At 38.5% G+C, this 27,998-nt stretch overlaps 1 protein-coding gene across 1 annotated transcript; it reads left to right on the plus strand.

Annotated features, from left to right (window-relative positions):
• Positions 1–437: 437 nt before the first annotated feature.
• LOC143291957 (WW domain-containing adapter protein with coiled-coil-like) lies at positions 438–27,933 on the plus strand. Its single transcript, XM_076602108.1, has 13 exons — positions 438–571; positions 720–762; positions 2,635–2,812; positions 3,314–3,525; positions 4,015–4,142; positions 4,601–4,677; positions 5,047–5,451; positions 17,920–17,994; positions 18,978–19,043; positions 22,428–22,734; positions 23,568–23,751; positions 24,643–24,770; positions 25,608–27,933. The coding sequence occupies exons 1-13, from the start codon at positions 531–533 to the stop codon at positions 25,678–25,680; spliced, it is 1,917 nt and encodes a 638-aa protein (XP_076458223.1). The 5' UTR covers positions 438–530; the 3' UTR covers positions 25,681–27,933.
• The last annotated feature ends 65 nt before the right edge of the window (positions 27,934–27,998 follow it).

The raw sequence follows: 27,998 nt of genomic DNA on the forward strand, positions 1-27,998 counted from the left end.
GGGCTGAGATAGATAGACAGAGGTACACAGTCACACACACACCCATACATCGTGACACGCCGGATAATAAGATAATCATTCGCGTTTGACATAGCGTCAAGTCAACATTTAGACACCGCAAAGCAACAATCTGGTTAGAGCATGAAATTTAATTGACACCATCTCATCTTGCTGTTGACTTTACAACTGGATGTCACATTTTATTCCACTGTTTGTTATTGCTGTTCTTTTTTGATACAGCCGCCATTTTGTTGCAATTTGGCCTTTGACCCCGATGATGAAAAGTTTACGTATTTTTTAAAATCAACATATGTAGAACACCTTTTATATCAAAACCATGAAGCACATTACAACGTAGTAAAAAAACTATTTACATAATATTCTGTTTCTTATTGCTTAAATGCAGACGCCCGGATGTAATATGGCGTCAACTATGTCGGCAGCGAATGTATAGAGAGTCACCGAACTGGCATAGACCCCAGCACAACATCTTCCTGTGCATTGCATTTTGCTAATTTTCTATAGCATTAATGGTGATGCATGCACGGAAACAACCAAGAGTTAATGATGGGTAAAGGATCATTGTCTAGTCACTTCCTTTGCTTGTATGATCAGGCGGCCGCCATTTTTGTTGTCAAAAATAAAGCCGAAAATAAAATCACAGAAATTGGCCTGTTTGCACTTCCTGATCATTTAATTGTTTTGTCTTCTGATTACAGGTACAATGAGAGGAAAGACGCCCATCTGCACCAGGTTCACCAGGTACCGTCGAGTGCTGGAGTCTGCAGTCGAACAATAATCATTCCATTTAGTTCAGTCTGGAATGAAAGTGAAAAGGAAATGGAAACTACTATAAACAGATCGGAGGAAGATGAGAATGCTCTAATGTACCCCACTCAGTGCAGTGCTGAACTGTGTATTCAGTCCAACTGTGATCAGTTGATGAAACATGGCATAGCTATCAATAAGGGTACTTGTGTCAGCAACTAGGTGCACATTATAAACGTAACAGATGCTACATTTGGTTGCAGCACTGGATTTTAAAATCCAAGCTTCTTGGTTTCATATCTCAGTAGCACCCGTTGGACTAAGGGTGTAAGTTTTCCACATCTTCCAGGTCTACAGATCGATCAACTGTTGGAGCCTGACCTGCTTCTTCAGTTTTTGTGTGTACCTTCTATGCAGGAACAAAAGATTGATATGATTCATACAAATTAGGTGGTTAATGTATATGCACAAAACAAAATCATCAATAAATTATTATGTAAGGAGGGGAAAATCTTCCAGAGCTAGAAAAAAAAAGCAGAACATTAATCATAAGTGAAGATGGCACTGGATATTCTACAATTGCAGAGTGGTTGAAACATTTGACTCTTAGTATAAGGGTCAGAGCTGATCCTGGCAGTGTTTGGTAGGTTAAGGGTGGAGGTGTTTGGGGGAGTTAGGGTTTTTTGTTGTTGTTGTTTTATCTACCATGTATATAAGTGCCTGAATCCCCTTCATGTATATACATATTTTTAAGATCAGATAGGCACATTAGAGATCCTGTGATAAGACTCATTAGAGATCCAGTAATTCATGTCAGAGTTTAATTGATTATAAAATATTGCAATACTCTGCATGCACCAAAACAAGAATGGAGAACAAATTGATGTACTTGATTTGTAAAGCTGAAATAAAATTAGGGAAATTAATAACTGCCAAATGCATTCATTGAAGGGAATTGATAGAGGTTTGCTGTCCTTTTCATTATTAACCAGAAGATACTAGCTTTTACCGTCTATCTGTGTAGATGCTTAATATGAACTCAGAAAATTGAAAGAGTTACAGTTTAGCAAATTCGGGAGAGAAAAAATGTTATGGAGAAGCATGAAGAGTGAATATGATGTTTATAAGAGAATAAGTCAATTAAATGTCATATTCAGGAGTTAAGAAAGGTCAGAGTCAAAGCATGTTGTATTAAAACTTGAAAAGCATGGAACTGGCTCTAAAGAGGTTAGGTCTTCCATCCAGTTTTCTCAAACAAAGCATAAACTCTGCTGAAATTTCCTATTCAAGACCAGGATTATAATGCATTGTACTAGTAGAAACTCTTAAGAATCAATCTGAGATCTTGTGTGATATGTGATGGGTTACGCCAAGATTTGGAATCCTTTTGAAGCAGGTCAAACTCAGAGGTCAAGGTATAAGTTATTCAGTGTCTTAATGACTTGAGCGAAAGGAAAACCTGTTCTGATTGGTAATTAAACTCGGTTACAACTGACATAGGCAATGCCCTGATTTGTAATTCTTTTTCTGTAACCTGTTAGATTTAGCATGTACCACATGTGTCTTGTGTAACCTGTTAGATTTAGCATGTACCACATGAGTCTTTGTCTTGGTGTTTTTGTTGGGTTTTTTGTTTGTTTTTTTGTGTGTGTTTTTAATTTCTGTGCTATGATATTTTAAAATTGATACTAGCATACATGTACACAAAACACATGTAAACCCGCACAGAGGCTTTCATACACACATGATCTGATAGATGCACTGAAAGCACACTCCCACAGTGCAAGTACACACACATGCACTTGAGTACATGTACATGTATAAAATAATGTTTAAACTGAAAATTTATAGATCTGTTATGTTCAGTGGTTGGACCGCCACCAGAGCATGCAACACCAACAGAACTACAGTGGAATATACGCTGATGGATCCCCAGCAGAAGGAAATCATGGACACAGTGCCCAAAGTGACAGTCCTGGCAGAAGCCAGAGTCCCAGATATCACAACAAGGGTCCTTATTTGGAAAGGGGTAAAGAGAAACGAGGTAGGAATATTCAGCAAAAAATCAGCACCCCCTCCCCACCACCCCTCCCCTAAAAAAAAAACCCAGCAGTTATGACTAGAATATGACATTTCGTGAATTGAAGGAGAATGAAGGGGGTGTGGTGTCATGGAAGAGGGGAGCATAAGGTTTCTTTAGGCAAAGAGTAGCTTGCAGATTGAATTGTACTGCTACTTGAATTGGATTTTTTTTTTTTTAATTAATGAATTTGACTAGTGTTATTTTGCAGATTTCATGCTTGCACACTCTCGTGCACTGACTCATCTCTCAGTGTCTTCAGTCTTGACACATACTATGCACAGCTTTGCACAGAAATTTTGAAATTGTTAATTACATACTTAATTTTGCTTTTGTTATGCCTTTTGAATTTACTTTCATTTTATACATAGTTTTTGTTGTATGAATTTAGCCAGCTTGTTAAAGCATGAAGCCATGCATTTAGGTTCACTTGTATATGATATAAAGGTTTATCTTCTTTGGTAGGGTCACTCAGTTTGGCAGAGAAGAAAGTCAACCAGTACCTTGCAACAGGAAGCATTGGTCAGAATGCACCTGGTGCACACAGGGACCACCGGGAACAACGGCCAGATGGGAACCATCATGAAGGGGGCAACCACAGTAATCACGGACAGGACAAAAACAGTGCTACCAAGAGACCAGGAGACCATAAGGACGGAAAAGATCACAGAGCTGAAGTAAGAGTGTTGCTTTTAATGGTTATATGATTTATTTTTGATTTTACAGAAATTTGTTATTATGAAAGAATTCATGCCATTTTTATTTGTTTGTTGAATCAATAACACACTGGCAGAGAATTCAGATGGAGTGATGGTTGTAGAAAAGCAGATGGTAACACGAGTTGTTTTCTTCCCCAACCCTTCTCATGTTTCGCAGGAGCGTGAGTGGTTGTTAAAGTGCAGGTCTTTTGGATAAGACAATAAGCTGGTGTCCTGTGTATCCTTTTTATAATAAACCTATGTGCAACATGCATTTTATATGAAAGAAATACATATAACATCAAAAGTGTTAATCCTGGCAAGATTGTATATAAATAATAAAAATATTTTAAAAATTGGTGGAAGCGGCTAATTTTTTGCACACAAAAAATGTGATAAGAAAGGAATGATTTCAACTTCTACAGTAGAAAACAAATAGTTCATCAGTGCCTAAATATTCTCCAACAGGTTCAGAAGTCGGCGGTGCGAGTATGTGGTGACTGGTCAGAGCACATCAGCAGTTCAGGAAAACGATACTACTTCAACTGTAAATCGGAAGTGTCTCAGTGGGAAAAGCCAAAGGAATGGAATGATAGGTAGGTGGTATTCAGTGTTTGGTTGGAGATAGCAGATAGTCAATGGCAATCACTTCTCTTTTTTCTTCATATATTTTTAGCATTATTTAAAACATACTTTTTCTTTGAAATCTATGACTACAAAGAAGAGCACACGCTTCAGTAAAGGGTTTTGACATATTCAGTGATTCTGATGAATGGATCACAGTCTGATTGTCAATTAATGGTCTTTATATGATTTGTTTGACTTGCTTGGACCAGCTCAGAAATGATGTATTGAACTGAAACTGAATAGTGGAATGCAGCTCTGTTTCTGTGGCTGAAATTTGCTGATTGTGCAGAAATTATTTAAAAACTAATTTTAATTACACATACTTAACCATGACCCAACTAGTGCAGACTTTGGCAGGGGTCTGACATTCCTGCCTTTTGTTCAAGTTAACATGGTTGTGTTAGTAAGCTGCTGTGATGCATTTCAGTGCCAGGGCTCCAGACAAGGGAAGGGATTATCGTGGAAATGCCAAACCTAGTACCTCATCTGCTACTTTTACCCGTGGTGAGTAATGTGTTGCATTTACCCTTAACAGTTGAGTACTGTATGGTGGCACAGCCATATAATTTTCCTTTTTACCATCAACCTTAGAAAGTCTTAATTTGTTTTGTTTTGTTTTCTTTGTTTTTGTGTTTTATACATAATCACTGTTGAGTTTAGGGCAGATATTGTTTGGCTTTGCCAACCTGCTCCCACATTCTTGTTCTCATTATTGTTAAACTTCGAAATATTGAATTTGATTGCCTAGGTTTATACTTTATTGGGCTAAAGATTTAAAAAATCACAGTACATGACATTATGCTTTACACTGACAAATAGAGCATTTCATTGAGAATTAAATCATAACCATGCAATGTTTTATGTGCTTTGCAGATGAACGAGCAAGACATTCCAGCACAAACGAACAAAGGTATGATGGTAGAAACAGGCCTGCTTATATGGACAGTTCTTCTGGTACTCCAGAGAAAAGCCTCCAGAGACCTACAGACAGATCAAAATCACAATCTGTGGATGTGCCTAACTCTTCCAGCACCTCTGGATCCAACATGCACAGAGGAAGCACTGTCTCCAGGAGTAACTCTTCTTCAGCAGAGACCTCTTATAATCACTCCGGACAAGTGGCACACTCAAGTCACACAGGATACACATCCCACCCAGACCTTAAAAGAAACAGTGTTTTTGCCTATGGTTCTGCATCTGGAGAACCGGCAAGGAGACGTTCAAGACTTGATAGTGATAATAGTCGGCCAATCAACCATCCGTCTCATAGGAGTGAGGGTAAGTCATTAAAAACTTTTGTCATCTCTGATCTCCCCTTCCTCTCACTATCTTAGTATCTATCTGTACCTTTCTTTCTCTCCATCTTGCCCTTTCTTTGTCTGTGTGTCCTTCACTTGGATTCTGTTCAATGACGTGTGTAAACAAAAGTGAGTTTGTGTAATCACCAGGTTTCATTTGTGTGTGTATGTGTGTCAGAGTGTTTGGGGAGCTGAATTGTCATTGTAATTTTCTTTTTCTGTCTTTTTATTTTTTTATTTTTTCACTAATCTTTTGTGTTTACTAACTTGTCCTTGTGTGTGTGTGTGTGTGTGTGAAGTGGTAAAAGAGGGGAGATGGGTATTAGTGAACCTGTCTTTGTGTGGCAGTGGCAGTAAATGTATACATCACATGTTATCAGATTTTTATGTGCACGACACTTTATCATTTATGCAAGTTTTTGGTGGAGCATAAAGATACTTCATGCATTTATGGTTTGTAGTATCCTTGATAATGGCTTGATATGCAGACTTAATGATCTGTGTTAGCATTTTTGTGGTGTGTGTGTGTGGGGGGGTGGGGGGGGTGTTTTTTTTCCTATTGTTTTAATTGGTTTTGGTATAAAGACACATCCCCTGGATCCCGGCCATAATGGGGTTTTTTTAGCAGAAAAAAAACAGTCACTCTCTTAATAGTCTCAGTCATGATAGTTTGAAATTGTATACATGTGAAATAACATGTATTGATCATAGCACGGTGAATGATAATAGTGTATGCATAAACTTGTTAGCTAGGGGGACAAAGGGGAGGTTACCTACTTCCGGGAGGTTATCGGCCGTAGTACTTTCGTTTTCTCTGCATAGGCAGATAGTAGTTTGCACAGGACAAGAATGTCAGACCTCTGCCGGAGTCTGCACTAGTTGGGTCACGGTTAAGTATGTGTAATTAAACTTGTTTTTGGGTGCATACATCAATTCAGATTTATATACCATAAAATCTTAACTATATAACTGGTACAACCTGCAACTTATTCTCTCAGTTTTGACACTTTCAGCTTTACAACAGTTGCGGTTTGTGGATTTTCTCGATCTGTTCGTTGTCACATTCTCCAGTCTGTATTTAGCTGTAATGGTGTTAACTGTTCACATTTTTATCTAAATTTTCACTCAGTGAAACATTCAGGAACGCATATCTTTTGCAACACACTTCAATCATGCTGAAACGTGATGAAATACTTTTGATGCGGTTGAAGACGATTGACCTAGCCATTGAAAAAGGGAACCAAGCCATTGCACATGAACTTAGGGTGAAAGAATCAATGATTAGGTATTGGGGTAAGCACAGGGGAGCAAGGTAAAACAATCCTTGAATGTCAGTGGGTTTCGAAAAAGCTGTAATGGTGTGTATAGGAGACAGGTAAGCAGGGCCATCTAGCTTGACTGTTTCATCCGTGTCTGCAAAAATGAGGCTGAAGTCAGCAATGCCAACATGGCAGAGGAAGCTGTGCTCCTCTTGTAATCTGACACTGAAGTGAATACCAGTCTTTCGATGGTTTCCTTGGAAATTAACCCGGAGAGCGCGATGAGCCACGATCGTGGCTTTCCCTGTGAAGTGTGATGGGCCACAATCGTGGCTCTGGTAGCCTTCGTAAAACTGCCTCGTTCTGGTGTTACTTCCTCCCTGCTTGTGTTTGCACAAACTTTGTCCAAGTTTACAGGTCCAGATGTCACTGAAGTTGACAAAGCTCAGGAAATGAGTGACCTTGTCACCAGTGATGATTCGTTTGCTGACAGGGATTCTGGTGAAAACAGCTTTGTCATTTTGACACTTCGGCATGCTTGTTGTTAATTCAGTTTTGTCTCCAGCTACAAAAACTGGGGGGTGGGTGATGGGGGTGGGGAGGGGTGATAAAGTGGGTTAGGCATGGATCTGTTATGAACTCTTGACCAAGTCAAGCTAGAAAGCTGGGAATTATTTTGATTTAAAGCATTCTTGCTGCTTTTGAAAGCAACGTGAGCTAAAAGAAAACATTTATTTCTGTTTTTGCCTGTGGTTGCATAAAGTATTGTAGATGTGCGCCCGCATGGTGTCTCTGGGCGTGTCTCAAACAAAGAACACAATGCTTATAATTTCATTGTTTCAGTTACATTTATTTCATGATTCTGCAGCCAGAACATTTTTTTGTACAGTTTAATGCCAGTTTTGAGATTTTGACACTGTAAAAGATGTGAAAATACTTATAAACATTGTGGTTGACGTTTTTGGAAAATAAGTGCAAAATTTGTTGATTATATTCTGCGGAATATCTCCAACAACATACAAGATACAGCCTTTTTCTTACTTTTATCGGATTCTTCATTCACTGTACTTTCCAAAAATGTATAGGTTTACCTATTTATTCTTATTGACAGTGATAAGCATACAAATGCCCCAAATCAGAGCACAGGTAGCGGAGGCAAACTGTCCCTTTGTTTTAAGCATGATTTCTGTATACATGTATTTTTATTATATCCAGCACTTTGAGGGTTATAATGACAACGACGAATAATTGTGACTGCCGGTTGATATTGGTGTGTGTGTATATCTCTGTTGCACAGTATATTTTCATTTTTGTGTTGCTTTGCGCTCGTGTCTTGATTTCTTGTGGTAAGGTTAACAGTTTATTATGTATGTGTTGTTTTCTGTACGTTTTTTCTCATTAATATTTTGGTGTAATATCCTTGTGTAATATCTGCAGCTGATAAAAAACTGTGCTTATGTGTAAATAAGTTTCCTATGATTTTAGATTACGGAGGATTCATCAAATAATGATGCTCTCAATAGACTGAATATTACTATACGCATGCAGATCTATGTATGCAGTAAATATTTTGATGCACATGCACACACAAACCGCACACATTCAGAAATCAGTTTTGTGCACAGAATCCCTCCCATGCTTTTCTAGACTAAAAGTCAAACATTAGTTCTTGTACATATGTCAGAATGAGATGTATGTGGACTTGGTTTTCCTTTACATCTTGTGTTTTCATGCTTATTCATATAAAACATTAAATGTAATATTTTGATCACTGTACAAAATCATTTATTAATTTTTGCGAAAGTTATGCTGGCAAATCATTGCTTTTAATTTGTAGCTGGAATCTGGTAGCAGGTTTTGTCATTACATCAGCTAACATTTCAGCGGCAGCAAGGTATTTTTGCCTGTATTCAGTTCTGAATGAAGAGATACCAGACATAAGTGTGTATTGATCTTCGCTGATGGGTTGTCTTAAAGATCAAAGCAGATGATAATGTCTGCTGTCAATGTCATTCACTAACTGGCTGGGATTTATGCTCTCTTGGACATACCTGCTCAGGCAGTGTATTCAGCCTCCCAAGTAGGCTGTTTCCTTGATTTCCAGGAAACGAAGTGTCCATTTCTGGTCAGACTGAAACAGTAACCAGAAGTACTACTTCTGTCTTCAAACAGATGATGTGCAGTCGGCGTCAGTGTATCCTATCAGTGTGTAGTCATTTTCACATTTTCTGTAGCACAGCTCAAAGTCCAGAGTGCCTGACAAATATCTAAATACATGTTTGATTGCAGCCAAATGCCATTGAAGTGGCTTACATAGGTATTGAGATGACTTCGTGATGATCCAGCAATTAATTATCCAGTCCAGTACAAGTTTACCATCATATACATCAAACTACCAGCAATTTCACAGTATTTTCTTGGATCAGCTGGGCCATCATCATTGCAATCAAGCATTTGTTCAGATGGAGTATAAATTTCAAACTTTTTATGTAACATTTCTGACTTATTTTGACAGATCCTCCACCTTGTTCAAAATCAGTGCCCCAAAATAAGGAAGTCTTCCCAGACTTTTGAACCGGTCTTTGAAAGTCTGCCTCACACAACAAAGATTCATAGCTTGCGGCAACAATCAGGCCATCCACCCACACAACAGTTATATTATTACTATCATTTCACTTCTTCAGTTCCTGACGACTTTGTGGACACACAATTATCAGTAGGGTTTTGTACAAATTTGGTTTTCAACCAAGTAGTTGCGCAGTGCATCATTCCAATTCATAACAGACTATTTTAGTCCATACAGTGACCTTCAGCTTGCTCCGTGTTCTCTCTCTCTCTCTCTCTCTCTCTCTCTCTCTCTCTCTCTCTCTCTCTCTCTCAATCTCAGTCAATTGAAGTATAAAGGAATACAGTTTTCACATCCATCTGATATAAGATCAGATCATGTTGAACTCTTGTTGCATCAGTATACATGTATAGTAATACTGACGTTACATTAGCAGTTGGTGCAAAGGTTACATTGTAATCTAGCATCTACACCTTTCATTTGATTGTAACCTTTTACTACAGACCTTGCTTTCTGTGATTTTGAACCACAAGAATTTTCTTTGATAGTGTACACCCACCCTATTGCTTTCTTCCTTCAGGAAGAGTGGTCAAAGTGAATGTTTCATTCTATTTCAGAGGTCTTTCAGAGGATTCTTTTTTTCTTTCATTGCCTCTTTCCAAAGTTCTGAATCAGGGGACTGAATGACCTCTTTGAAATTTTGAGGGAAAGCACACAAAAAATTGTAACAATTGTCCATGTATTTTTGTATTTCTCTTTTTTATCACAACAGATTTCTCTGCGTGAAAATTGCGCTGTTTTCCCCAAGGAGAACGTGTCACTACCCTACAGTACCACCTCTTTTTTTTCTTTTTTTTTTTTTGTATTTTTCCTGCGTGCAATTTTATTTGTTTTTCCTATCGACTTGTGGATTTTTTTACAGAATTTTGCCAGGAACAACCCTTTTGTTGCCATGGGTTCTTTTGCATGCGCTAAGTGCATGCTGCACACAGGACCTTGGTTTATCGTCTCATCCAAATGACTAGTGTCCAGACCACCACTCAAGGTATAGTGGAGGGGGAGAAAATATCGGCAGCTAAGCCGTGATTCGAACCAGTGCGCTCAGATTCTGTCGCTTCCTAGGCGGACGCGTTACCTCTAGGCCATCCCTCCATGTTACTGTTAGTCATAACCTAATCATCTTCAAATTTGGTCTGGTTATCACCAAGATAATCTGACGATTTCCTTTGCCATTTTGAGTGTCTTTGACTTCGTTCAGCGCAACACTCTTCTTGATCTGACAAGTGACATACATTTTTACCTCTCTCCAGATTCATTATCATCCATGATACCACATTTCAACATCAGATCAGTCATCATATGCCCAGTGTCCTGTCTGTGTTTTCAGTTAATGTTCTCTCTTTGACACAAATCTCACAATTCTGTATCATCTGACATTGCCAGTGTCAGAATTTTTTTTTTTAAACACAGCAGATACGCAGGACTTCCCCTATCATATCCAACAAATATACCTTTTAAGCACATGGAATCAAGTTTCTGTGTGTTCTGCATGTACGCGTAGCATTCAGAACCAAATGTCCTGTCCTCATGTTGGTTAAATTTGGTCTCCTGCCATTCAGCATGAAATAAGGTGTTTGTTTGAGATACTGATTGTATCACCTGTTGTGAATGTAAGCAGCAACCTTGACAGTATATGGCCACGTCTTTTGGCAACTCAGCTTCAGTGGGAAGATATCTTCCCATTTCAAACAGTGTTCTCCAGTGTTGCTCAGTGGTCCCATTTGGTGGAAAATAGGCGCAAACACCTCATGCCTTATTTGGTTCTTAGGATTGAGGGTATGCATCTGAAGAGAACTCGGTGCCAATGTCTGATCTGATCCAGCACAGTAAGATTCATTTAACTTTTCCATGTGGACAGCAGAGTCAGCTAGAAATTTCTCTGTAGCGACAACAGCGTCACTTTTGTTCTTCACAAAGACAGCCCCTGAATAATCATCAGTAAATGAAATGGCATTTATCTGTGATTTATGTGAAACTTTCCCTTAGATGCTGGGTTGATAGTTCCACCATCAGCAAGACCAGTATAGAGCAACTGTCAATGCAGTGGGACAGTTAAGCGCACTCGTGGAGTTTTGTTTTCATCATTTGTCATTTTGCCATGCAAAACACAGTCATCAGGTCCTTTTTGTTTTGCCAACCATTATACCATCCACCATCTTTTCAAGGTTCATCACATCATCATAATTACAATGGCCAAGAATTTCTTACTGCCTCTTCAGATCACATGCATAGTTCACACAATCAGGAGCAATACTGTCGGTGTTTGGATCACGTGTTCAGGTAGTACAGTCTGCCATGTTTTTCAGTTTGTGTCTTCGTACACAAGTTACAAGTTCAGGAGAGCCTGATTCGAAATAAATGCTAGCCCCTTTCTCAGTTGCATCTTGTAGAGAAACTTTTGTGGAAAAGAACAAGAAGGAACATACAATGTATTTTTCACTTTCAGGGAAGCTTTAACACACCTACTGCAGTTATCAGTGATTGTCACATCTGCATCCCCCTTCCCTCCTACCCCCCTCACACCCACCCCCTCTCTTCATGGCAACACTGCTACACCTTTCCCCACTGGCCAACTCAGTGTATTGTATTTTGTAATGTTTCTCTGGTTTGAAACTGTCATCAAACTTGCTGAACTTTGATTCATTATTGATGATGTGCAGTTTCCCAACAGTCAACCAAAAGCATATGTCAGTTTTGAAACATGGTTACGCTGCTGCTACAAACACCAGCTTCAAAGGCAAAAGAATGATCTGAAGCATCAAACTGTGAAGCAGCTAACTCACTTTGTCTCCGTTGTTTCTGCCCATGTATTTCCTCTGTTTGCATGATTAGTTATTAATGTGATTGCTTTTGCGACAAAAGCTACACCACATCTTTATATCTTTTGTGCAGTGTCTTGCAAAATGACCAACTTGCCCCCACTTCAAACAAGTATGAAGTAACATCATTACTATGATTTTTAGAAACTGAACTTGAACTAACTGCCAATTTCCACACCAAATCATCACCACTTGCAGATCAAGAACGTTCAGAATCTTCAAAACTTCGCAGAGACACTTTGACTTCAAATGTCTGTTTCTTGTTACTCTGTGTTAAAACAAGCACCAAATGAACGAAAACTATCAGTCAAACCATTTAAAAGCATAGTAATCAGCAAACTTTCATTGACAGTTTCGCCAGCATTTCTCAGAGTAATCACTCTTGGACTTGGAGTACCTGACCCAGCATAATGAGTATGAATTTTCAAAGCTTTTCTACCGTCAAATAATGAGGGAAAGACTTATCATCCAGAAATTGAATTAATTCCACAATTCTTCTTCATTCAAATCATCATCAGCTTCTTCATTTTTTTAGTCAAAACAGTATTCTTCAGTTTCTTCAACCACAAATACCCAAGAAACTTGATTTCCCATTGCTCTCACCGCCGCTCATCTCCATCGAAAACAAGCCGACCATACCTGCTCTGAGATCCTTTAATGGGCCCATAACCTTTTGAAATGAAAGCTTGCAACATGATGGAGGAAAATCAAAGTATTCACACAATCAACAAACACATACCTGATGTTTCAGTTATTGGGAAGCAGAAGCCATTCATATTGACCCCCCAACCCCAATACAAAGAAACGTAACTTCTTGGTCCTGCTAGCCATTTTTTTTTTCTTTCTTTTTTTTAAATTTTATTTTTTTTATGTCACACATCTAAAGTGGGCCTAGAACACAATGTTACAAGATCTTAGGCCAACTGAGATGAGTGATATTGTGGCTTGTAGTTTGGGCTTAATGGTTTTCGCCTTTATTAAACGTTTGCTGCTAGCAAGCCTTTGGTGGTTAATTTCCTGTATTCACTAATTCAGTGAACACTGAAATGATCTTGTTAGGTTGTGTGCCAGCTGATCTGCACACATTTTCAAGACTAAAGTTAACGATGTTTTCAGGTCTGTAATCCTGTGCTTGGCTTAAAAGTCTCTGAGGAGTTTGGACACCCCTGCTTTATTGATGCAGATGTTACCAATGCTTGTGATGAAGGAACCTGGTGTTGGAATTGTGACTGGCATGAGGTCTCTTGTGAAAACTGACAGGATCTGAAGACTGGAACTAGCACAGTAGAATTTTTGCTTTTTGACTTGTTCACATTATGGAGTGTATCTTTTTATTTTAATAAGTGTTTATTGATATAGCTCTGAATCTTTTGCAGAGACAAATGAAACCGCATATACACCAGTTAGTCACACAGATGCATTCTCTAGTCTTATTCTAAATTTTGAAGAAAAAACCCCCAAAGCATATGATACATTTGACTGTGAATTATACAAATTGTACTAAGCTGGGGAAACTGAAGGCAAGGTTGGGGGGTTGGGGGGTAGAAGATGAGGTATGTGTGTGTATGCATGCCTACACTGTGGGAGCAACGGAATATTGGAACAGGAACGTGTGGGTGTGCATGTATGTTTGTATGTATGTGTGGGAGGTTGGGGGTGGGGGATATGGGCATATGTGTGTGTGCTTGTACATGTGCCTCTGTGTGTGTGTGTGTGCCATGGAAGCTGCCATACGTAGCCTAGAAATGAGTGTGTGAAGGAGGGGGTTAGGGGGGGATGCAGGGTAATGTGTGTGTGTGTGTGTGTGTGCGCGCGCGTTGGGGCTCATGTACATTTATCATTTTATGTGTATTTGATTGTGCTTTCATATCTTTGAAACTGCATGTTTGTTGCATATCTGTTATGCATGTGTGTGTGAATGTGTCTGCATGTTTTACATTTATTTGCTTATCTAATATCATCGTGGTCTTTTTTATGTATTTATCTATTATTTATTTATTTACTTATTTCTTTTTATTTTAAACCCCCCCCCCCCTCTCTCTCTCTCTCTCAGAATTGCCATGTCCTTTGTGTGCATCTAGTGTAGATGACGAAAAACTCCTCCTTTTTGTTTCATTGTAAATTATACGATAAAGTAAGAGAAAAATGTACATTTTTTTAATCTCATCTAGCTAAAAGACATGATGTTTTTTCTGTTTTATCGTCTGATGATGAATATATCATACAGTCAGTAGCTAAATTTATCTCAGAAGCACAAAAAATAAGGCATAATCACAATGATCAGAACACACCAGAGTAAATGAGGAGGATATCCATATGTAAATTTTATTTTCTTATGTTAATTTGGTAAGGTAGATAATTGATATATTGAACTATTTCACTCCTAGAATGGGTGGTCGAGTTTGAATGATTAGTTTCTTTGTGTGTGTGTGTGTGTGTGTGTGTTCCGCTTGCTTAATGTATCGTGAGAGAGTTATATTTAGAGATTTTTTTTGTTTGTTTGTTTGGTGATGAAATGCTGTTAAGCAGAATGTTGCTTTGCATTTAAGGGGATTTAAGAATTAATCCCCGTCACCCCCTTGTCAACAGACCCTTACAGGTAATGACAATAAAAATGTCAAAGCGTCTCTCTCAAGTCCTGGCTAAGTGTGTTGGGTTACGCTGCTGGTCATGCATCTGCTTGGCAGATGTGGTGTACCATATATGGATTTGTCCGAACGCAGTGACGCCTCCTTGAGCTACTGATACTGATACTGAGTATTGATAGCACTCGGCAACATTAAGTCAGTTGAAGTACAGAAACCTTAAGTTTGAACAGTTTCAGTTATTTCAATTATCATTCATGAACAATTCAAATTTTATGAATGGTTACCTCTTTTTGCCATGGCATCAATTGCAGGTACATTATAATAAGAAAAGAAAAGAGGTAATTCAGAGATTAATAATGGCAGAATCAAGAAGCAAATTTTTACTGGACAGGTTGAAACATGTAAAATCATATATAATTACCTTATTTTTTCTATTTCGGGAGGAGGGGGGTGGGGTTCCTTTCTTCTAAAGTCTTTTATTACCTTCTCTCTACTCACTAATACAGACTACTTAAGGCAGTTAAGCACAGTTATGTTGGTCAGTTTAACTGCTGAATGACAATATTTTTGCAGTCATTATCATTCAGTATTCAAGGATAAGTTGCAAATACAATTCTTTGTTATTGTTTTTTCAATCCTCTAGTATGGGTTGTTTCAATGTTTGAAATTTTTAATGCACACATCTCTCTTTTTTCCCTCTTGAATATTTGTCCTGTGATTGTGTGTGTGTATTTGTTCTCTCTCTGTCTCTCTCTCGGTCTCTCTCCCACCCCCATCCCCCAACCCCCAACCCCCATACTTCCCTCTCACGAAATAGCAGTTAGCAATTTAGCGCTTAGATATATTACACACACTCTCAAGCCATACAACGCTGTTGTCAGTATGATCAGCTAAACTGGGATTCCTCAATCAAATCAGTAAAACTGATCTGTTTACTTTGTCCCAGTAGAAGTTCAAACTCAGCACATTCTTTTGGAACTTTATCCTTCGAAGCTCTTGGGTGGACTGTGTACTGGTGACATAGTGTTAACACATTTGCCTAGGAAGCCAGAGAATATGAGGGCACAGGATCAAGTCCCACTCTCACCATTTTTTTCTTCCCCTCCATTAGACCTTAGGTGATGGTCTGGATACAAATCTTGTATGAGATGATAAACTGAGGTCCCATGTGCAAAGTGCACTTTGTGCACTAAAAGAACCCCTGGCAATAATGGATTGTCCCTGGCAAAATTTCGTTGAAAAATCATCTTTGACAATAAAACAAATACACTTGCAGATGGGGGGGGGGGGGGCACAAAAAATGAGGGTGGTGCTGCATTGTGGTGATGTGTTCTCCCAAGGGAGAGCAGCCCAAATTTCACACAGATAAATCTGTTGTGACAAAACCAGTACACAACAATAAAATCTATATATATACCCTTCTTATGATCGTGATAAATAGTAAAATGCCACTTTATCTCAAAAGAAATGTCAAAGTCTACCTGCAAGCACCTAAAGAAAACTATACTCACATTCACAAACAAGAGGTGAAGTTGTCACGGCTTTCGAGTGATTCCTGCGCAACAACTGAACTGAAAATGCTGATCCAAATCACATCGTTGCTGACTGCCAGAAACAAGTGATTTTTTAACTGTAAATTGTACAGATAATAGAGGAGGCCACAAAGGCTTTCAATAGCAAGTACACAGAAAGTTTCCTGGATTGAAAAGTAATGAAAAGAAAAATTTCAAAGATGAAATTCAAAGGTCTGCATTTTGCATACTTCATGGCTTACAGAGGGATCAGTAATTTCTTAATGGCATGTCAACATTTATAGTTTGTTATACTTATAGGTAATTACAGCCACTGTTTCAGAATCAGAGCAGGCAATTTTTTTCAATTTTTTGTTGCTGGCAAAACAAAAACATAGCCAGTTTTATTCTTCAGTACAAGAAGAGGTGACATGATCAAAAATATCAGTGGTTGAACTGATGAAAGATATATTTATAACCACCCATTCATAGGTTTTGGCCAGTTTACTGAAGTCAGCAAGTTGACTTTCTTCCACTCTAAACTGAAGACTGATATAACTTTGAACATAAATGCAGCATAGTAACTGTATTTTGTATTTCTTTTTATCACAACAGATTTCTCTGTGTGAAATTTGGGCTGCTCCCATGGAGAGTGTGGTGCTACACTACAGCGCCACCCATTTTTTAATTTTTTTTTCTACATGCAGTTTTATTTGTTTTTCCTATCGAAAAAGTTTTATTTATTTTCCTGCTATTGTAAAAAGCTAGGAGATGGTATGAAGGAGAAAGTTTTGAGCACAATTACTTTTCAGTTAGGAAGAGCCTCCTCACAGTATCCACTGATGGCAGCAATGATAGGAGTAGGACTGAAAAGATGTTCCCATTGGTATAGCACTCTTTGGATCTTAGTACCAGTTACAGTGTGTATACCTGTGAGCATGCTGTGGCACATATACAGAAAACTTGGAGTATTTTTCCAACACATTGGCAAATTTTAAAAAAAAGAAAAGAAGGCTGAAGTTATTTATTTTACTATTGATTTAAATCACAAAAAAATACAGAAAATTACATTTTCAGGTTGAAAATATTTTTTCTTAACAACTTAATAACATTTTGATTGATAGGCAGGTCTGCATTGAGTCAAGTTGTGGGCTTAATGTGTGTCAAGTGAACTTAGCAGGAAGACGTGCTTCCAGCAGCATCTACTGATCTAGTTACTGTTGTTGAGTGACAGCAGAAACAAAGAAGAAAAAAGACATTGGCAATTTTGCTTGTGATTTCTATCACAGTATCCGCATTTTTCTAAGAATTAACATTCTGCATGAAATATAAGTAGTTATCAAATAAAACACTCAGCACATAATGTTGTGTCTGACTTCTTGATTCGCAGAGCCAGAATATGCATTCCATTTCCAACCATCCGTTCCATTGTTCCATTTTGGCCAAGGAAAATGAAAATAGCCGACAGATGCAAAATAAACCACCACATTTTATTAATCAATAGAGTTATGTATTATTTATGACAGACTCTTGTATTCAAACAACAGTGCTCATGTTTTTTTCTTCTTCTTCTTCAAGAAGTGAATAATGTTCATTGAATACATATCATGAGTTGTTTTGGTTTTTTTTGTTTTTGTTTTTCCAGATAATGCACACCAGGGAGACTTAGAGATGTCACCTTGCGGTTCCTCTTCCTGTACTGTACCATCCTCATCAGCAGGTATTCTAATATGAGTAATTGTCTTTAACTAGTTTAAGTTCTGTTGAAACAGTTGGTCAATATACATTTGACAATAACTGAATATTTTAATATTCAAAAAGTGTTAGATATTAGTATCTCTGAGCAGTAACTTATGTGAAGGCTATCTTTAATGCAGCAGAACTTTCAAGGTGGTAGAAATGTTTTTTTGGCAATGGGCACATTAATTTGGTACAATCAGTCTTGGCCTTTTGTGCACCCTACAAAATCTGAACTTTTGACAAGACTACTTAGTGCCCTGAGGGAATGTGGGGGCTTTTGATTTAATCAGTTTCCCAGAGTTTATATGGGGTTACTTCGTAATCTAATAGTATGCTTAGTATTTCAGGGTTATATATATGACAGTTTTGATGGGTGCATTTTCTTTATTATTTGTAAATAATAAATATCAAAGTTTTATGTCAAGGGTACAATCTGTAGCCCAGGGTGGACCACAGGACAGTATTAGATTGGGGCCTTTTTATTATTTTTTCCTCCCCCACCCCTCCTTCTGCCTCCACCCCATCTTTGGTAACTGCTGCTCAAAATTATATTAGGTGATTTCTGTGAAGTTGGCAGTCGGGAATGGCAGGCTTGTCCCACAAAGACAAATGGTCATGGCTTGTATTGGCTGCATAAACTTGTTCTGAAGAGGACCTGGAAACAGGACATCTTCTGATCCTTTAATTCTATTGTCCCTCTTTCATCAAACTTTTTTTTTCCAAATAAACTGTTTTGTCTTTCGCTGTTGGTGTTGACCAGTGTATAGATGTGGAAAGTACTTTCTAGCTTTTTCTGATTTATCATTGTAGCACTGTTTGTTATATTTCTTCATTTCATACCATAGTTGGTCTTATTATGCTTGTGCATTAAATCTGTGTATTAATTATTACTTTAGCTTTACTTGTAGTGGTAAAAATGTTTTTTAGTCATTGTTCATTGTGTTTAATTATTGTGTTTTTCAGCCATACAGACTTTACAAGAATTGCAGAAGGTTTTGAGCCTACACATCAAGAAGCAACAAAGTAAAGGTATGTAGGTTATTGTGGAAATCTTCAGAAGTCTGGAGAATCTGTTTGCTTTTTCTTTTGACTTATTTGTCATCTTGACTAATGTGTAGTCGCTCAATCAGTGTCTGTAATACTTTGTGAAATGTGGTTAATAAAATATTTAGATTTAATCATTGATCTTAAGTTATCTTTTAGATAATCAGTATATTTTTAATTGGTATTTATGGAATATAGAATTTTAATTCAAAGTCATGGGCAGACCTGCCTAGTACTACGATTCGTCTATAGTTTCTATGATTCAAGCCCCTTGACTACGGCACTACAGCTGAGTAAAGAACAACTACGATTTTGCTCACCGTTAAACCTTACACACACACACACACACACACACACACAGCAAATGTTAAGAAACCCCGCACACACATTTGTCTCTGAAGAATTGTCACTGAAGGTGAACTTTCATAGTGTTTGATGTAAACTCCCAGCCTCCTCCCTCCCCCACCACCACTCAGTATTGCTGAGATTACATCAATTCATTGGAGATACCTCGAACCGCTTTTACCAAACGCGGCCTGTCAATTGGACATTGGTACATTTCAGGATCACTGTTGTTTTGTTTTTTATCACACATGCGCGCGCGCGCGCACACACACACACACACACACACACACACACACACACACACACACACACACCATGCCACAGATTGACACACAGACAAACGCACACTGACAGTTTTGCAAACACATTTTACCTTGCTTACATACACTACACAGATGCGCGCACATACACATATACACGCGTATACACACACACACACACACACACAAACGCGCCTTTGTACACACGCACGCATACATTCACACACGCACACACACCACGCATACACAGATCGACACACAGACAAACGCACATTGGCAGATGTGCAAACACATTTTACAATGCTTACATACACTACACAGACGTGCACGCACATACACATACGCGCGCGCATGTACACACACACACACACACACAACACGCATACACACTGAGATCAACACACAAACGCACACTGGGAGATGTGCAAACACAATATACCATGCTCACATAACACTGTACAGATGCACGCACACATACACAGGTGTGTACATACACACGTGCATGCACACACACACAGGCCTACATTTAAAACAATACCCCCAGGCACATACACACAACTGTGTGCTGTATCTCCATCCCTGTCAAGTCACATTTAGCAACAATTACTTTCTAGCACCATAGTGCAACAGAACAAAAACTTTGTTGCAAACAGTGTTAAGCCAGACTTAATGGGCAGATGATAAGGCAGTGCACTGACATGGCTGCAGTGATATTTAGATCTGGATCTAGATATTCATTTCCTCATTAGATGCATGAAATATGGTACTTGCAACCTCTGCCTCTAATTTGGATGGTGGGTACATTTTGGGTACATTTCACTCTTACTCTGGACATTGTCCTTTGTGGAGCTGAATTGAAAACACATACACATGTACCACAGACACACACACAAAACATGCACACACACTTTCTCACACATGACTGCATACACACGCACACGCATGTTCGCGCACATACACACGCACGCATGTGCGCGCACATACACACACCCACACACACATGTGCATGCACACAGACAATCACTCACACACACACACTCACACAGAGTTTTATTGAAAAGAATACACATGCACTTACACATTATGTCTCATACTCGCATGTGTGCGCGCACGCACACACACTCACACACACACGCAGACACAGAGCTGAGTTGAAAACACAAACATATACACACACGCTCTCTCTTTCTCAAACACAAACACACACGCACACACACACACACACACACACAGCTGAATTGAAAACACACACATATACACACGCACACTCTCTCTTTCTCCAAACACACACACACACACACACACACACACACACACACACACACACACACACAGCTGAATTGAAAACACACACACACACACACACACACACACACACACACACACACACACAGAGCTGAATTGAAAACACACATACACATTCTCTCTTTCTCAGACACACTCACTCTCTCTCTCTCTCTCTCTCTCTCTCTCTCTCTCTCTCTCTCTCTCACACACACACACACACACACACAGAGTTATATTGAAAACAAAACACAAAGCACATAAACTCTCTCTCTCTCTCTCTCTCTCTCTCTCTCTCTCTCTCTCTCTGGCATAGTCACACACTTTCTCCTCATCCTTGTCCCTCTTTCACCTCTCACACACACACACACACACACACACACACACACACAGAGCTGAATTGAAAAAACATACACACATACACTCTCTCACTCTCGCAAACACACACACAGCTGAATTGAAAAAAAACAAAACCACATACAATCTCACTCTCGCAAACACACACACGCATGCACACACGCACGCGCGCGCGCGCATGTGTGTGTGTGCTTGAGCTCAGAGATGTTCGCTTTCTCTCTCTCTCTCTCTCTCTCTCTCTCTCTCTCTCTCTGTTTATGGATATAACACATAACCAGCTTTGCTCTCCTGATGCAGTCCCCAAGATCTCCTCGCCTGTTAGGGTAAATTTCACAAGTTTGGAATCTTACCACTGCAAATAGATAAAAACTAAGAGAGGAAGGGAAAGCTGTGTCATGAATAAAATGAATGATGGTAACTGTAAGTCAGCCATTTTATGTTGGTGATTTTGTTGCATGCTCTTTTTGTCTTTTGGGGATTGGTATTTCTGTATGTGATTACTGAAAGCTTCAATTGTGTTTGACAATTAGCCCTAATTCATGTCTTGGTTAGTACAAAGATGTAATGAAGAGTGTATTAATGTGGAAATGGCGCCATGTCCATACTACTGAAAACTACCATAAAACTACTGAAAATCAGGGTTCTACTACTGAGAGGTATTTGGGAGCCTAGGCAGGTTTGCATGGGAAGGACTTCTGCTACTGTGGACATTCATAGTTTTCTCCCTTCTGTTCTTGTTTCTGGACTACGCCTGAAGACACATTTGTGTGAGAAGGCCATGAATGTCTTAAGAAAAAGTGCAGTTACATTCAGGTTCATCACCTTGTTTTGTATTTCTCAGCTAACATGAAGGTGATCATACAAGTTAAATTTGAACTTTTTTTTACTGGTGTGAAGGACAGTTGCTCTTGGACAACAACAACAAAACGTTATGTGAACAATACATCTAAGCTTCAATCAAAATAGAATTGTCTGTTCATGTTGGTACTTTTCTTGAAGATGTGTATTTTTCTTACCCTGAAATATGTGTTTCCAGAACTGTTGGTTTCATTTCTGCATGTCCAGGTGTATCCCATATGTAATCCTATCAGTTTGCTTCAGTGAGTTTGTGTTGGACCAACAGGTGGTTCTCAAACAACCTCCTCCAGTTCAGGCACAACATCTGCCCAGCTGCAGTCACAGCTGCACCACCTGCAGCACAACATCCTTCAGCATCAGCATCAGTCTCAACAACACCACCAGCATCAGCAACAACAGCCTCCATTAGACCTACCCCCTCACGTCTCCCCACACCACCCACATAGTTCTATGCCTACTTCATCCTCCCATGGGATGGAAGAGGGACTAGTAAGGGACCAGAATCAGGAGCACCAGAGAGAGCAAGACGGCTGTGAGAGTCCAGTGTCTGACACAAGTCAGCGCTCTTCCTGGTCAGTTGCAGACAGTGAAAATAAATCTTGTAGTCAAGTCAATGAAAACAAATTTTGGGGTTGAGGTTTTTTTGTTTTTTTGTTTGTTTGTTTTTGTTGTTTTTTGTTTTTGTTTGTTTTTTGGTGGGTTTTTTTTGGTAGGTTCTTCCAGCCTCTTTGTGTGTGCGTGTGTGTGTTGTTTTTTGTGGGTTTTTTTGTTGTTTTTATTATCTTCCCCACTCCCTTCTATGATTGTACCCCCATGTCATTAGGGCTGTTAAGCTATTGACATTAACAAGTTCCTGAGTTCTCTTCTATTCCCAATCCTGTTTTGACTATATCAAAAATGGTATCTTATTTTACTGTTGAAATGTTAAATTCATTCATGATCATTACTTTTTGGGTCACATGTATAAACATAGTCAGTCAATGAAATGACCATGCTGCAGTTTTCTGTGTGAGTCTGTGTTTGTGTCCATGGCAAACTTTCATTCATTTCCTCTGGAAATACTTTATCAACACCAAAATTGACTTTAATATAGAAGGGGGGAAAGTTCTTTTCACAAATTCCAATTGTAAGAATGCAATTCTTCCAGATAAACTGGGTTTCCAGGTTGTAGAAAGTGTAATTCGACTTTTGGGGGGGTGGAGATGGTATAAACAGAAATGCGAAAATCACATGTCAGTTTGTGGTGTTAAGACTGCGAAACATTGAGCCTGTAAGTATTATAAGGCTGTCTGTTCAGACTTGCCTTCCACTTCATGTAATCTGTGCAGCAAGTCTGGGACAATAATACACAGGAGAGGCACAAGATGGGATCATCCATCCAAAATACGCTGTGTGTATGTTTCAGTCGCAGTCCAACACCTAGTGCAGGGAGCTGCCATGATGCTCCAGCTATCGGCACAAGTGCACTGTCTGCTGCAGCACTGAAATCGCAGCAGTCAGTTACACTGAGTCCATCACTTAGTAACTACTACAACGAGAATCTAATTGGACATGTGCTGGGGTGGCAAGCGGAACAGATGGAAAGACAGGTAAGGTTACAAAACTTTGAAAAATAATTTTTGTACAGGTTTAGAACATGACTAAAAAACATTGTGATATGAGGTGTAAATGTAACAAAGTTTACTGTAGTTTGTGAGACCATACTCCACTCACATGGAAACCATAGTGAAAGTATGTTCATTGTCGTGACTTGGCAGTAGACCTAGCAACAAATTGCATTTCATTGTTAGATATCTGTTCACATTTTTAAGGTAGATTGCACAAATGTATCTCCTTTTATTTCTGCAATTTTCAATATTAAACGTTTCATGCTTAAGATAAACATCATATAAACTCTAATGCAACTAAGCCTTACCCAGTTGAAAAATATATACAGTTCAAGCACACAGACTATAAATTAACACAATTTTTAAAAAACACCAGAATGTTAAACTTCTTCAGAATATTTGGCTCTTTTTGATTTTTTAAAGGTCATCTTTGAGTGAAGACTTTGTTTCAATCGGATTTACAAGTACGCAATAGTGAAAGTAATTGACCTAGTATTTTGTGGTTGATCTTGGTCAGTCTGGTAATCAGCAGGATAAAATTTTGTGGTCCATCTCAGCTGATGTGGTAGGCAAAGGGTTAAGTGTAAACAACACTGCAACCTTCCCAAGTAAAATTCGCAAGTCAGAAATCTTGAAATCACTTAAACTGTTTTCTGGTGTGTAAATTTGTTTTGTTAGCTTTTGTATATGTTGTTTTGTTTGTTTTTGTGTAGCTAATTCAGTTGGAATCATAAGTCATGAGGGCTTTTGCATCCTTTGTTTGCTTTTTTGTCTATTTCTGGACCTGACAGTTGGGCACTATTATTATTAGCTTGATCATTTCTCACAGCTGTTAATGCTTTCATCTTTGATTTGTGTCAAATTGTTTTTCAGGCTGAGAGATTACATCAAGATTCCTTGGCCTTTAGCAGTATTCATTGTAGCCGAGTGTCTGTAGAACTGAAACGGGCACGATCCAATGTGCGTACTGCAGAAATTCAGTCTACTATCCAGGAACAAAGGTCTGTAATAAATTTTCTGTAAATTACTTAATCAATAGTCATGAAGTTACCAGCCTGTTAGTGCTATTTCCATCTGGATAAGCACAAATGAACTGAATTCAGTCTGACAGGTTTTTTTCAGGGTGGGATCTGATGTGATTTTATGAGATCAATTTACTTAGCACACACCTTTTATCGTGAACTTATAATAGTCAAGCTTTATGATAACTTTGTGTATAGACCGTATCTTGTTTTTATCTTAAGTTTGCCAGTCGCTACAGTTCATTAGTGGCAACTGTGTGAGACAGTTTTTAGATATGTTGGTGGTATTTTTTGCGGGCTGCTTTTTTTATTTTATTTTATTTTAATTTTATTTTTTTTATACATGTTACAAAATTTGTCTGGGTTGCCCATATGTGTGTCTCTTAAGTTGAAGATTAGCGATTTTCAGCAAGTGTAAGTGATATAGAAAACAAAATTTTTTTGTATTTTTCTGGTCATTCCATTCATTTTAGTAAGTATAGTTAGAGGTCAGAAGTCTTTGTCATTATTTGGCAAAATAGACCAATAAAATTGATGCCATCTAAGTTCAGAGTTTAGAAGCCAAATCTGCCATATCATTCCTTCTATAATCTGCCATGTCATTCCTTCTATTAGCAGCCAGTTAGTACTAATGAAATAAAACAATACTGCTACCAAAAGATGATGTTGAGACCTGTTGTTTCTGTGGGTGTTCTTCAATGACAAGACTTGTTTGCTATATCTCTGCCATCAAAATGAACATGTAATATGTTGAATTTGTTTTTTTGTGCTTGTTTTCCTTTCCACTTAATGAACTAGCAGGATTGTGTTTTGCAGAATAATGGTGCTTCAACAACAGAGAATGGAAATTGAAAATCTGAAGCCCCCAACATCCCTTCTTCCATCCTGACAGAGACCTTCCTGAATATTTTTCCCAAGCAAGAAGGGGATGAGTGGTACTTGCTCTCCCTCCTCTGCCATTGCACAGTGCTGTCACAGCCCTTCACCCTCCTCAACAAACCGGTGGAAGGTTTCTGCCCAAGATTTGGCCTGCTGAAGCATGGGGAATGCTTTTGCTGGCGGCATCACTTCTCCACAACAGTTCAGTATTTGGTTCACTGGATACCATTCAAAATGAAAATGTTTTGAAAATGGAAAAAATGATGTTGATGGAGGATAAAGGATAAATTCTTGTGATCCTTGCAAAGAGCAATACATGATAAACTACTTTGAGCAACTACAGAACAAATGTCAGTTTTACACACATACAAATGCTTTTAATATTTTTTCCCATGATTTTTGTTTTTCTATATGTTTGCTGTAGATAATGACCAGACCAGAGGTTACTGATCTGTTTGTCATCAAAAACTATTATCTAGAGCTACTATTAACAGCTGTAAAAAGTAGTTAAATAATTTTAACAGTCATGCACAGTCTTACAGTGCCCATAAATAATAGTTTGTGTCCATACATGGCTATGACCTGAAATTGCCATATTTGAAAACGAAAAGCCAAATTACTGTTCTAGATGTCACAACTGTGGATTACATGTTACAGGAGGGGGAGGATTGGCACCTTCTTTCACTGATGGACAAACCTATTAATGAAAAGGAAATTGTAACAAACAGTGTGTGCATGCATGCAAGCCAAAAATAAGGTATGGGAAAGCCAGAGTTAGAGAAAGCACGCTTGTTTGAAAAGATGGCTAGCTATCACAAGTGAATGTGTGAGATCAATTAATAAAAAAAAAAAAAAGAAAAAAAGATGAGAGCATGTCTCTCTTCAAAAAAAAAAAAAAAAAAAAAAAAGATAAAATTTTTATGAAAAAAATAGTAAGATCTTAGAAAGGAATACATTAACCATTAGCCATACCTAGATAGAAAGGGGAAAGCTTAAAGTTTTTGCACTCTCAGCAAGCGCCTTTATTTTCTATCAGTCATGGTGGCCATGAATCAGGAAAGAAGAGTATAATGTTTTCTGAAATTTTCATTTTGTGTAAGATTTTTACATCATCTGTTTCTGATGGTAAGACTTTGGGGTATGCATGTATGTGCATGATATAACACTCATGCTCAGTATCATGTCATGCATGGAGCAAAGTAACACTATATAGTACACAAGCAGAGCATAATTTGCACCATGTATTTGCTGCTAATTATTGGCAATGGCATTATGCATTTGGGACTGACTTGTATGATGACAGACATCTAGATTTATTAACATTTCCAAAACTTCAATACACACATTAGTAGACCTATTCTGTAATTGTGGATGCTCAAAGTGTTTTCATGCATTTTCTGATACCCTGACTGACTGTGTATAGAATGCTCTGGAGGCTTGAAGTTTCCTGTAACAAATTTTTGTTGTGTTGGGTCCTGGAAGATATTTATCTTAAAACCAGGCTTTAAAAAGTGCCATAAGTGAGCTTGGCAGAATGCACTTGTATGCCACGGGTTCCTTTGTAGTTCCTTATGTTGAACTGTTAGAAGTGTTAATATTTATCCGCAACATGTTACTTTATGCATTACTTTTAATGAGTTCCAGAAATCTGAGATTACAATTCAAGTTTTAAAGTCAATGATATTATAACTTGGAATATTCAGTCAAAACATTATTATAACAAGACAGGAAAGTCATCATTTTCACACATAACTTGGGAAAAGCAAAGACAGGTAGGTAGATGGTCCATTGATTTCCCCACCCCCCTGCCCCATCATCTACACTGTTTAACTTCCTTTTTAAGTGGCATTACGCCCTCGCTGTTCATTCTTAAGTCTCCCAGGAATACATAACCAAACCAGGGTTCGTCTGTTACAGTTCATAGGGAACTATTAGTCTTTGGTCGCCAGGATTAGGCCACTCACCAGAGGAGATCCAGCACTGCTGCAGAGTCACTTTGGTGGTGTTTAGTTGTGCTTGTTCTGATTTAACATACTTCAGACACAAATTACTACGCCCCCTACTGACATCAATGATTACTTAATTGCGGAATGAGCATTACCCAAAACGTGGAGACCGCCACAACATCCCTCCAACATGAATCTACTCCCCATGAATCTACTGACGCTGAAGACCTAAGAACTCACCTCAGCATGGAAATGGAGGGGGTTTGAAACTTAGCTAACCATGAGAGCACACAGAAATTGGGATTTTTGTTTTTTTGTTTATTGATGTTGAAGGGTGATGATGATGCTGTGGACTGTGGGGGGTTCATTCAGGTTTAGGACT

Source organism: Babylonia areolata, chromosome 18 (genome assembly GCF_041734735.1).
Source record: "Babylonia areolata isolate BAREFJ2019XMU chromosome 18, ASM4173473v1, whole genome shotgun sequence".
In the NCBI taxonomy this organism is placed as follows: domain Eukaryota; kingdom Metazoa; phylum Mollusca; class Gastropoda; order Neogastropoda; family Buccinidae; genus Babylonia; species Babylonia areolata.